The sequence below is a fragment of the Myzus persicae genome, unplaced genomic scaffold (genome assembly GCF_001856785.1).
Source record: "Myzus persicae strain clone G006 unplaced genomic scaffold, MPER_G0061.0, whole genome shotgun sequence".
Classification (NCBI taxonomy): domain Eukaryota; kingdom Metazoa; phylum Arthropoda; class Insecta; order Hemiptera; family Aphididae; genus Myzus; species Myzus persicae.
In genome coordinates, this window is record NW_019101887.1 from 54,152 (window position 1) to 68,696 (window position 14,545).

Sequence of the window (14,545 nt, forward strand, 5' to 3'; positions counted from 1 at the left end):
TGTTCTGTATATTATCGGACGTGTTCCATTTAGCGATAATTTATATAGAGCACTTTACACTTTACAAACGAATGGTGTAATATTTATACGAAAAAAAAACTTTAATTTAATGGACCCGCCCGCAGGTTTTGTTAACTTGGAGTATTTTTTAATCAAGATAAGACGTGCACAATATTTATGTGGTTTTCTATAAGTGACTGCGAACACCAGATAATCAAATAATTTATGTTAGCCTGTTATATTATGTGCTGTGTATTATACTTAACAGAAAATAATAAAACGATATATTTTTGAAATGCTTAAAATTGAACAGTCACAGAAACTAATCAATACTTAAAAGTTGTTACTTAAATACTAACTTACACACCAAGAAATAAAAGCCATAAAACTACTAATAATATTTTTCTAATAATTGTCTCGAAATCACATGAACAACATTTCTATTGAAACTGGTATTTAATTAAATAAATCAACTCCAAAACATTCATCGTGCATATTTTTCTTCAATGAGTATGATATAAGATCTATAATATAAAAATATTATAATCGTTTCAAAAACATTCTTACTCTCGTATTTACCTAGCCAAATAGTAGTACGTTGTTATATTATAATATTAATTTTTTTTTTATAATTAGTTTATTATTTAGTGTTTAAAATATAATAATGAAAAATTATATACTTTATGGAATTCGAATATGGCGAACATAATGCATGTATATTATGAAGGAAATATTAATACTACAAATAAATTATCGACCATATAGCTGATAGTTGATGTATTATTCAAACGCACAATATTCACGTAATATGGTCACTATTTTTGTGGAGATTTTAGTAAGTATATTATTTGATTTGTATAATCAGATCCCGGAATGAGTAAGTCAAATTAATTCGTTCAAAGTTCAAAATAAAAAAAAAATGTTTTTTTATTTTATAATAATTAGGTAACAGATAAAATGTATTTGTTAAAATAGCGAATTGAAATTTTTAAATACCTACCCAAAAAAGTCGAATATTGTAAACATTTAGTCATCAATTTTGACATCGTTCATTGTTTATTCATGTTATTCAGACCCTAATCGATACAATATTATTTTTTTTATATTAATAAAAATAATTATATGAGTAACGATTTTATTATTACAGGTTTTTATTTCCTAATATGAATATGAGTACATCGTTTTTAATTAGGACTATTTAAGCAGTATGTATAATATAAAATGTACCTAATTAATATGATACTAATATAAATTATAACCATCGAGGTGGAAGAAAGCTAGATAATATTTTTTTTTTTTAATCAACTATAGAATGAATAGAGTTAATTTAGTGAAAATGAAGAAGTTCATGAACTTAGTTAAATTTTATGCCAATGAATTAGTTCATATTATAAATAAGCTTTCTGAGGTCTGAGTATTGACTATTAATTATTAAATAAAAAAAAATTAACAATTCAGTACTACGCTTAATTATTCAGTCCTACGGCAGTGATGTGCTAACGTGCAGTGGTTAAGATAACATAATAATATCAATAAAATAAATTTGTATCTAAAATATTAACTTGATCATTACTCATTGGGCTTATCTGCTGATGTTATAGTTCATAATTATTATTATTATTTAATGTTATAAAGTTATAAGTACTTATAACCAAATAACTGTAATCAGTATGGTATGGTCGAATATAGATAATATATTAAATTATTCTCCCCTCCCAAAACAATTATTCACACCATAACATATTGTGTATTTGTGTATACTGTATGTATTATAATTTAATTACAATTTAATCATTTAAAAATTATAATCAAATACAAATTGATCTGTTCAAACATTACAAGTCATAGAACTTAAATCAAATTTTAGTTGTTAAAACTAATCATAATAACAGATTGGTGACATTCGTTTATAATATTGTCAAGCATAAGTCGATAGTAAAAAATAATATAATTGGAGCTGAACAGTCATGTTCATAATTCATATTATTCTTAACACACTGAGATTTTAATATAGTAGTAATAAAGTTTATAAAACTAAATGATACGATATGTAACCCATGAGTTATTCGTACATAAAAACTGTATACTTCATTTTAAATAATTGTAGTTACAACTCACAATTGTTACTAAAATATAATTAATATTTTATTAATCCCTCACTAAAAATGGTTTTACGTCTCAGCGTGTATTTGGTGAACACATCTTGTACATTCTTATTTTAAATACGTTAAGTATTTAGGAACATTTTAAGTGTTTTGCAAGTACAGTGTTTTTGTTAAATTTAATCTGAAATAACTGAATACACAGTCTATAAGTGAATGAATCCATCATATTATTATACTTACCAGTATTCATATATACCTACATACCTAAATATACACTCATAGATAATAGATTCATCACAAAATAATACCATCACTTCTATATACTATGCTCGTAGCATTATACGTTTATTTTATGACCGGGTCCTTTTAGTCTGCATATTATCTTATTAGTTAGATTAATCAAATTGTATTGTTTTCTGTTATTTTACGGACGTACCTACCGATATTGTATTAGTAGAATAGTAGATCACGGTATGTGAGACATATACATTCTACATAATATTAAATGGAATCCGTACATTAGTACCTACCCACTATATTACTTTGATTTTATTTCGTCGTCGGTGGACACAATGCAATATTATACAGAAAAAATACCTACCAATATTACGGAAAAAATAAAATAATATAATGGACGGCGATGTTATGTGAGACATATACATTATATATACATACGAATGTATGACATGGAATCCGTACATTAGTAGATACTTACCTACCTGCTATCCTTTGATTTCATTTCATCGTCAATGGACACAATGCAATATTAAATTATAATAGGGTATAGTAGAGGGAACACTCGTATCATTCAGGGACATCTATGTTCGTATTTGCAAGGATGAGTCCCCTTCCAACGGCGGGGCCCCGTGACGGGATGGGTGTACTTTGAATAGACGTATGAGTTATGACGTCTCTTCGGTACCTATATAGCTATGTACGTTAAAAGCCGACCTGAACGCATAATATTCGGCCGATAATATTTTCAAGTATTAAAATGGTATTATTCCATAGGCATATGCCTACGGGTATATTATTATAACACGCTGAGCTGTCGTACGTATATAATGATAATATATGTGTTAGGTTAGGAAGGTATTTATATAGAATATATACTATATACGCATTATCCCCTAAAAACCAGACTCGGCTCTTTGTGCGTGGGTCGTATAAAATTTCAATAAGCCCGTCTTCGATGTTTGTATATTATAATATGCACCTATTTACACACGCCCACGAACTTATAATGCCCAACAACAATTTACAAGCATACGGCACGTCGTGATCAATATTCTATACGAATACTCGGAACAGATGATATAATACGTGTTCCATGATGTATACCTATAGGTGTACCGATGACAACGTTTTGGGTCATATTAAAATTTATTACGTCACAAAATGTTAGCTACTTAGTGCCTACATCGGTGTATCGAAATAAAATAAATATCAACAAAGAATCATTTAGTAACAAATAAGCATTTTACTAATAAATTATGAAAACGTGAAAAGTCACATAAAGGGTTCATAATATCAGTCTCCAAGGAATATTCAGATAGTCTAAATATCCGTAAAAACTGTATAAATATTCCTGGCAAATTCAACAATAATTTGTCATATTAGATTATCAAGTTGAAGTAGTTAAATATACGATTCAGATTGTATTCATTCTATGAATTACATTTGATCTGAAATAGAAACTATTATCATCTATTGATTATTTATTATTTTTTTTATTCGTTGACTTTAATAATATGAGTACCTATTACAAAGTAGGTAGATATATGACCATATATTATTATACTTGGACCACGTACGATACCCCATTCTATATGTAAACTTAGTAAAATAATCTAAAAAATATTTGATAGGTACCTATTTACAATTATGTTATTTACAACCAGCAGTTTAAATAGTCACTATCTTATTTGTTTTAGCATTATGACAACATGTACACTCTAATATAACGTATAATGTTATCGATATATTCTTATTTTAAAAATTAGCTTGGTATTGCAAAATGTTAAATACCCTGCATTCATTAATTTTTAACAGTAAAAAACTTTGTAGGTACCTTATCTTTCATTTGGCATACAAATAATTATTAATGTATCCAGTCACCAAATGTATACAAATTTAAATGTGTACAGGAGAAATCCAACACATGTTGCTATCAATTACGAAAAATACAAAGGTGAATCGAACAATAAATTTAACTATACCTACGGATTATTAAAAAATGAAACTGAATTTAAAACTAGAATAATCAAGTTATATCGTAGTATTAAATATTTATATTCTTGAGTGGGTCGATTGTCTAGATGAGCTTGAGACTATTTTTGTTTATGAGAGTCTGTCATAAATTACCAAGTACCTATAACTCGTTTGTAGTTTTTAATTAGGGCAACCATTTCTACGTTTTTTTGCTGTTATAAATGCGGTCAGAGTGTCAGACGTCGGATGTTTAAGCACAACCAAGGAAATAAAATATAAAGACTGAAAACGTGTTCAAAATTGAAATACATATATACATATAAATATAATAGTCAATCGATATTAGTAAATAAAGCTAGGTAGTGGAAACGATTCGATAAAAAAAACTATTTGACAAATATTAATATTTTCACGTTAAAAACCCGTTTTGAGGATGATCGTGTAGAAAGTTAAGTGTATTTATAAACCTTATAAGCCACGCGGCTGGATTTTTAATGTACATAAAAATAATAATATAATATTTGTTGGCGACGTATCAAAAAACGTATTGCCGGTGGCAGCAGACGATATTTTAATAGAGGACTATATAGACGCAGCAAATCGTAGAAACTACGAACGATAACGTCGAGTAACTTTGCTGGCCAAAGATCCAGAACATTTATAATCACACGCACGTTAAGATATATTTATCTCTAATCGTGGTCGTATAATCGTATACTATTATTGTGGTAGGTGGCGACGTAACGTCGTTTAAAACCAAACTTAAAACTATAACTATTGCTTCGTAGAATACATAATACTAATTTTAATTAATTTGTGCAAATACTGATATCATTATTATTATTTTAAAGTATAATACGGTAGTCAAGTGGAAATGTCTAGCTAGAAACTAGACGTGTGCGTTTAAAAGTATTATTATTGCACACGAAAACCGTTCAGCGTGGATTTCCATTTGCCCGATAACAGAATTTTCTTTACCAATTTTCGCCCTCTTCGTGATACTCGCAAAAAAATAGCTGGTATACTAACTTTAGTACTAAACTAGTGTCCGGCTACCGCAATAATAACAGACATCGAGTAAAAATGAATTGACCGGTGGCTACAGTCGGTATTTCAAATTGAGCCCTATAGTAACTACAGTATTACAATACAACGCAATAAATACATTCAGGTGGTTTTGCGAGTATTAAAGCCGCGCAGAGTGGCAGAGCTGCTGCCGAGGGGAGAAAAATATTTGCAATAGAGATAGAGGTGACATGATAACGGCCGGGTGGTTGTCGGTGTGTCGCAGTGACGGAGGCGGTGGTGGAAAATTGAATGGCGGTGCGACCGATGGAGCAGATAATTACGTGCTGGAAGCCGGGGCAACACTGCTGGCTTGGGCGGCGGGCTCTGCGCGCGCCGCCGGCACCGGCACCGGTCGATTTCGCCGATGCGCACGGCGCCGGTTCGTTCCGATAACACACAAAATCGGCAGCACCATCGTCTGCGGCGTCAGACAGCAGTACCATAATACCCCCAAACGCACCGTCGGCGGTAACGGCACGCCACTACGACGATACGCTTTCAGTCTTGTGCACACGCTCGCTGCGACGAGTCCTCAGTCCATCGCCGCCGTCCGCTTCTCGTCGCTCCCCGCGTCCCGACTATAGTAATATTGTAGCACTGTAGCGTTGCAATAACAATACCGCAGCATAATACCACCACACACCGTCATCGTTGTGTCGCGTTCGCCCGCCGTACTCGATAACGAACACCGCTGGAATTGATTTGAAAAAAAAAAGTCCAACACTGCTGCAATAGCGTAGGTGCCACAGCGGAATAAAAGGAAACACATCGCCCGCGCCGATCCGACCGACCCGCCCGGTCGGAGTTGTGTACCTCTACATCCCAGCAAGCGCGGCGCACGTGTTCCGTGTGACGGACACCACCCGCACGCTGCGCGTTCGTTAGTGGGTACGTAGTTGTCAGTGCCCTACCCGCCTTATTCGGTCGCAACACGCATACCGTCGTATAACCAGCTGCCACGCTCGTTGTTCCAGGTATCCATCACCACCCCTCCCCCCGCGCAGACATGGCCGCGCACCAGGAACAGCCGGTGCCAGAGCACGACCCGTGGACCGGTCCCCCGAAAGACGGTCTGTACGACCCGCAGCTTGAGAAGGAAGCGTGCGGCGTGGGATTTATCGTGGCCATCGACGGCAAGCGCTCCAACAAGGTAAGCATGTGGGTGACAGGGTGGCTCAGTTATTACGCTATCGCCCCCCTGATTGCACCCCTAATTTCTTCACTGGTGAGGGGTTGCTGTCCCTGTCCGCCGATACGGCCGACGTCATCCTACGACTGCGACGACGGCCGTGTTTCGTCTGTGGTGGACGAATCGACAAATCCCACTAGACTCTCCGGCCACGCCTACCTACCCCATTTACGGTTTAAGTCAGACACCACACGACACCCCCTCCACCAAACTTTTTGTTTTCGCCCACGCGGGGGAGACCGGTGGATTCATTGACGGCGCCCCGCTCGATCCCGCCGACGGTGCCGTTTTATTATTAATTAAAGGTATATGATATTATATTTCCGTTGTCTGGGGACAATCCCCTATCGATTTCCCGGTTCAGCCAATAAACTTCTGTCAATTTTTCACGATTCCGCGTCGTCATGGCAACTAGGTTAATGCCTAAAGTCTGACCTTGACTTTTTGTACCGATTGCCATTTGCCGTTTCACTGTACGCTCCTCCTACCGGACAAAAACCAAATTTTCCTTACCTGGTATCCGCGAAGGGGTTAATACCATGGATAAAGCTGGGATCGAGTCTAAAACCCGCGAATACCATTACAAATTATATTGTATTATACACCAGCTTACTAGGTACCTAAATAAATTTGAATTCCTGTCATACGCTCAACTGCGGAGGGATTTTAACTTCTTAATTTATTTTTTATTCTGTAATTATAAAATTATCTGCTATTGCACAATATTCTAGAAAACTTTGTGAGCGAATCTAATGTGTAGAACACAATGATGTTCAAGTATAATGCTTAGGTATTAATATTTATAAAAGTCTATCAAACCCTATAGGTACACCACACGCTATCAGCGTATCGAAGGATTGCGTGTATCACAAACTCATAACTTTATCTTTATACACGAAACGATCTATTTCCAAATATATATTATTTTTATTATTATTAAGTACCTATGCCAACCACCAGTCCCAAATCTCAGTATGAGTGTATGACAGTAGCCAGTAGGTATACAACACAGTATATAGTTGTACAGACATTAAGAAAAAAATTGTTTATGTTTAGGGGTAGGTAATGGGTTATGGACTATTGATTGTACGAATTTACAAAGTTTAAATATGTAGTCATAGATGCTTTAAATTTTTTCATCGTTTTAATATATAATCCACAAATGTACAGAAATATTAACATATTATCCTGCAAATGTAACTGTAAAGTGTAGATACCTACTGAATTCGTGCCTGGAAATTTGGACTATAGAAAAACCGTATTGATCGTATCCTTACACACCTTTAGTTCGCACTGACTGTTCTCAACGAGTTAAACTATTAAACACCTGTCATTAATATAGGACATAGGTAATTGGAAATTGCATATATATTAATCATCAAATAGTTACATTCCTACAATGCATAAAGAAAATGCATTTACTTAAGAGTCTGTTATTAGTAAGTCATTAAATCGTTATAAAACTATTTATAAACTAGGAATCAAGAGAGTTCATCACCATGTCCTAACCTTTGAATGATTGGCCTAAATTACAAAAATCTTGAACTCCATGAGAATAATTTAAAATATAAATATTTAATAAATAATATTATAATATAATATATAATTTTAAATTTTCTATAGTTGCCTGCCTAATTAAAAATAACGATAGTGTGGAACTGCATTACCATGAAAAAATGCAGCTTAGAAATTAAATTTGTGAAAAAATTATGTTCTTATAACCGTATATTATAATACCGAGATTTGCCCGTAATTTTGTCTATTTTTTTTATAGTCATTTTTGTAACACGATATATATTTTAATTAAAATACATACCATTTAATAACGACGTATAGTGATTTTATAATAATATAGTTACATCAAACAACTGATTCAATTTATACATGTACCCGTAGTGGTATGCATGTAGTAACTATAATTGCTGACTTCTTAAATTTATAATCGTTATTTTTATGTAGATTGGAAACTAAAATCGAATATATAAAATAAAATTACCAAACGGGAATTAATAACAAATAATTTGTTTAAGTTAATTCCGAGGTTAATTCACCATAGTTAATTCTTAGTTTGAACATTTGCTACAATTTGCATCGTGATGCATTTATAATTGTATTTTTACTTATTATAACAATTGACATTAGTTTCAACATAATTACAATTTTAGGGTCATTTAAAATAAATAGCATATTTTATCAAACGACGAAAAATAACACCCATGATATCAATACAATTAAATGGCGTATTAAATCAATTTAAGAATTGCCAATAGCGATTACTGATTTGCCAATAATTTAAATCTAATAGTTGTTAAGTAGATAATTAAAAGTTACAAAGTTATTTCACTCGTTGTAACCTAGTTCTAACCTACTTTTTGAACTAAATGTTTGCTATATTTTTTAAAAAATAAAGAATAACATGCATTTAAAATTGATTTTTCTTTTAAATTGAATAAAATTATTTTAATATATAAATTTATATACATAGAGATGAGATACATAATTTATAAATTAATATTACAGTAAATATAAACAGGGATATAAACCCAACATTAATCATTCAGTAAACAAAATTAGACGTTATATTATAAAATTTACAAAATAAATGTACATAATTTAAAATAACGATTTTTAACGAAAAGTATGGTTTTGTACTTCAAGTAATTTGAGTTACTGAAGGTTTATAGTATAAAAATATTATGGGGGAAATTTTTTTCTAGAATCGTAAGAAGCCCGATTTTTGATATTGTATTTCAATTATTGTCCAATTTCATGATGAAATTCAAGTTGTTTTTACTTTTTATCCTTTAGTTATTAAACTAATAAATAAAAATACCGAAAATTGAGTTTCGTATAATTCTAGATAAAATTGTCTTCTATAGTTTTTATAATAGGTAGCTTTAATGAAATTCCCAAGTACCTATTACTTGAAGTACAAAACCATGTTTTTATGCCGTTTTTTTTTCACTTAAATTGTGCCCTCTTAACGAAATATTTAACCATACATGTAGGTACTTATAACTATAACATATAAAAACTTGTATACAGACATCTGCTTGTATAATTATTGTTACCTGTTATTTGAATTTATTTTCCGATATTTATCCATTTGTACAGTATTTATTTTAATACCTTCATATTGCAACTTAGGTACATTGTAATATTGTATTAGTTTATTACATGTTTGTGGAATATTAAAAATTAATACCTGTGTCCATACTACTTTATTATTGATATTTATACTATGAAGGTTCTCGGCCTCGTGATATTCCCTTACTATAAACCTATTCAAAACCGTAATATTCAAATTAATATCTTTTATGAAGTACAAATGTCAGCTTTTAATAACCTACCTACCATAAAAACGTTTTTAAACGTAATAATTGTGCGGTTCTCTTATTGTTTTTTTTTTTAATTATATAATCCTTGTACAAAACTTAAACTCTTTTCAATTCACCATGGCTATTTATTGCAATAAATTCCAATACCTGCTAATCAATTTCCAATTTTGATCAAAAAAAGCACTGCTTATTGCTATAATTTTTAACGAACCAATTCTTTGCAACAGAAACATAGAACAAATACAATTGCCTAAAAAAATCGATTTTCGAGTCATGGCCTTCTCTGAAGTAAATGCTTAAATATATATTGTTCTTTTAAGTTATTGAAACATTTTCTTATGTTGATAAAATACAAGTTTTTAGTATTTTATTGCGTATTATGGCGTATTGCGGGTGTCGTGTGTACCTATAGATAGAAATAACAACCCATTTTACTATGTAAAAACATTGCACAATATTATGCTTATTAACCATCAGTTTTCTGAAATATTAATTTATATTTTATGAACTTTTTTGATGATTTTTTAAATTCAAATTGGCGACCTAATTTATTATAAATTAAAAACAACTTATTAGCATTGGCCTAAAATAGGTATAAAATAAATAGGTACTATATTATTATCCATAATACATAGTTTTAATATTCTGAAACGGTTCTGTTAGCGTTCTGTTATATTCTATTAGCGTATAAGAGTACCTTCCAAAATCCATCGTCATCAAAATATTTTCCTTAAACTTTGTTTGACACCCACCACACATTATAGTATTTTCATCGTGTCCTAATGTCAGTTCATTCATGTTCGTCTAATTTGAGTTGGTAAAATATTGTTTTTACGTTTTTACGTTGTAATCTCGATTGTAAATATAATAAATAAAAATTCGTAAAACAATCGCCAAAAAACTGTTGCGAAATTCTAATTCTGTATTCTTGCCACATTCCGTAGCCAGGCGGCTAACGTCGCTTTATGTCATTAACCAAGACATGTTCCCCCTTCCCCTTCTTACCACGGGATATTTCCCAATTAAAGTGAACGCGGTAGTGGTCTTAGAAAATTTGCATAAGATACATTATTCTCCCTCTTTTCACATCACCCAAAATACGTGGAGAAAAGTTGAATTAATAATAAGTTTTAATTATTAAGACACGTATTATAAGTATAGATACTACCTTCATATATACCAGTGTATTATAATTATAGGTACCTACCTATTACTTGAATCATTTTTCCTATTCAGCAATCCTGCTTGGAACATAACAATCTAAATCACAATAAATTTGACGATATTTGATTTGTTTTGTTAATTATTAATTCGTATAGCTCATCTATTTTCGTATGTGGCTATTTACGTGTGTTGGCCCAATTTCAAAATTCGATTGTCCGAGTTTTGCCCAACGATCTAGTTGCCAATACGTGCTCATAGTTCATGTCGTCAAACCTACCACTATAACTGTACAAACAACAATGTATCTAAGCGTATATAACACCTGTTGCCAATGTCTTTGCCCACAATAATAGGCCGGAAAAGTATTGATTTTTATTGTCCAGCCATGTCACAATGAATAAAACACTTTGTTCAGCCTATATTATACATATTGCCACAAATTGGTTTTCATGTATTTAATAAATCAACTTTTTTAAGTTGGTGGAAATAAAATAACAATATAAGCAAGCTTTTTTAATAATAATTTAAGTGTTTATAAAGTTTAAAAATGTATTATTGAAAGGCATCTATTATACCTATATGAAGAATTTCAAGATCCCATTCAAAAATCTTTATTAGAAAATAAAACATTTCAAAATGCAAATTTTATTTATTTATATAGGTACCTACATTTTGCATTACGTATATGTCTTATTATATAATTTGCCTTTATTATTGCACCACAAAACGTAACAAAATACTAAAATTTGTGTCACGCAAACTTGACTGAAGTATGTATATATAATTTAAAATGTACTTTAAAAGTTGTAAAAAAAAAATATCTTCAATCGTTTAAAATATAGCTAATAGCTATTACTGAATATATCTACCACACAATTCTAGTGGTTGACTAAATAGTTAAAATTGAAGTTATAATAGAATCCTCCTTGTTTTTCAGTTATACATTTACTTGAGTTATAACGAGAGTCTTAAGTATTTTTCTGGGTTTTTTCTGAACTTACACTCTTCGATTAATAATTTATTGTTTTTGCTAATAACCATGTCCAATAAATAATATATACATGGGTAAACGGTTAATATTACAATTTTTGAGTAAAATTATTATACCTAGGTCATAATAATAAATACATACTAATATAATAAATTATTAATGTGACCCAACCTAATATTTCTGTTGTATTTATGTAATATTATAATTCAAAATACATAAATTTAAATATTTTCAGATAGTGTGTGAGCAGTATAAGAGTTGGGTAGATAAATTATCCTGTGTATATCAATAGCATATTATACTCCTACTACAGGTTTAATAAATTCTAAAAAACGTACACTCTCAATAAATTCCGAAAATATTAATTGAAGTGTGTTAGCTGTCGCCTGTCATATTAAAAATGTTCATATTACATAAATGAATTCAGAAATGGTAATAAAACAACATTTAAATTTTAACATTGTTAGTACTATATTGGTAAAGCTATTAACGCGCAATTAATGTTTATAATATTAAGTGAAAGGATTTCAAATTTACAAATAAGAAAACATAAACGACTATGTAGATTAGTTTAATGTATTATAAATAGGTACCTACATAATGAAGTTATTATTGATAACAAAAATATAATTATTAACATGTAATATACTTTTTACAATGTTTACATCAATGTAACCTATTATCCCAAATTCCTACTAAAGTAGTTTTATACTGTACATAATATATTTTATTGAATAGCCTGGTGTGGCGCGGTGGTTGTATCAGTCACGTAACATGTTCTGAGTACAAGCATAGGCCGGTGTCACGAGTCATATATTGTATTATATTATATTTTATTAAATGATTTATTTTGCATTTAAATTAATATACTGAAATATTTAATTTCATAAATTTACCTATTAGTTTATTTTATTTAAGAGGACGCCACACCCGCATGCGTTGTCTCCGTCTTACAAACGAGTAACATACCAAATTTACGCTCAGCAGTTCAAGTTGTATGCAGTTAGCTTAGAAATTAGAGTGAATTAACCTATTATGAAACTTGATGGTAAGAACTTTATCCGTGTTTTGTTGGAAGTTTTTTTTACGATACTTCAGTTTTTAAGCGAGGTATGCTTGTATAATAAATGTAAATTAAAAATGCTCATAACTCACTTAAAAACTGAATTATTGTAAAAAAACTTCCAACAAAACACAGATAAAGTTCTCACCATCAAGTTTCATAATAGGTTAATTCACTCTAATTTCTAAGCTAACGGCATACAACTTGAACTGATGAGCGTAAATTTGGTATGTTACTCGTTTGTAAGACGGAGACAACGCATGCGGGTGTGGCGTCCTCTTAATAAATAGGTATTAAACATTTGCAATAGTTAACAAAAATATATATACCTAAATTAAATAAATTAAAACTAAGTTTAATACATTATATTTCCAATAACATTCTACATGACACCGTGTTTATGTATAGTATCTATTTGGCAGTAATGCAGTTTGTTCCATAGGAAGCTGTAATACTGAAACATTTACTAAGCAAATGTTTGGTTAATTATTATTCACATTATGCTTCACATAGATTCAATTAATGATATGCATTATATTTATCTCTTTAAAGAAGAGAAATTATAATAATTTCAAAGAAATCATTAATTATAAAGAGCCATTATTTTGATTTACTGTTTTTAATCTAAAATTGTGAATTAAGTCAGTTAATTGTTGTTTTTTTAGTATTATAAATTACCAAGAATCAAACAGTGATAACTGATAACTTATAAATTTAACTGTCATCCGGTGTACGTAAATTACGTATATGTGATACAAAAAAATAATTATATCTGAACAACATTAAATCACTCGCTGTCTTATTTTGAATGCAATTATTAATTAAAATCTTAAACATTTGGTACTCCAATAGCATATTTTAGTTTATTTGTTACTATTTTATGGTTTAAGTTTTAGTTATACTTGTAATACACCATATAGACAATGGTTTATCATGAGATCATGAATACAGAATAAGTATTTCATTAAAAAAAAACTTTCATACATACAAATATGTATATGAACAATGAATTATTTATATATAAATGAGTGATAAGTGTACCTTCTACAATGCTAATATTGTGTTAGTCAATGTTTATTTGACTACAATAGGGAATAATAACGACATCATTTTCTACAAATAATAAAAAAAATCAATGATTTTTAAATGTATGATTATTGTAGCTGTTGTAGGTACCAGGTACACGTAATGTTGCTAACTCTGGAAACAAATTTAACACTTATAAATACGCATACGTATAAGTCGACATGAAAGAAAACGTATTCATGAATTTTGGATAACCAAGCATAAAATTAAAAGTTTTTAAATACGAATAATATCTACATCAGTGAATCCCACATTACATCAATGAGTTAAATGTATTACTTGCTTTTAACAATTTATGAATCATTACACCTAATTCAAATTTAAAAAATT

At 30.6% G+C, this 14,545-nt stretch overlaps 1 protein-coding gene across 3 annotated transcripts in view; it reads left to right on the forward strand.

Moving 5' to 3' along the window:
* The first annotated feature begins 5,841 nt into the window (after window positions 1-5,841).
* LOC111030693 (putative glutamate synthase [NADPH]) overlaps window positions 5,842-14,545 on the forward strand; it is a 32,154-nt gene continuing 23,450 nt past the window's right edge. For 2 of the 3 annotated variants that reach the window (XM_022310336.1, XM_022310334.1), the window contains exons 1-2: window positions 5,842-6,272; window positions 6,359-6,534. In XM_022310336.1, the coding sequence (XP_022166028.1) occupies window positions 6,391-6,534 (144 nt within the window). In that variant the 5' untranslated portion in view covers window positions 5,842-6,272; window positions 6,359-6,390. Of the gene's footprint in view, window positions 6,273-6,358; window positions 6,535-14,545 lie in introns of those variants that run through there. The other variant, XM_022310335.1, reaches the window with a different exon arrangement.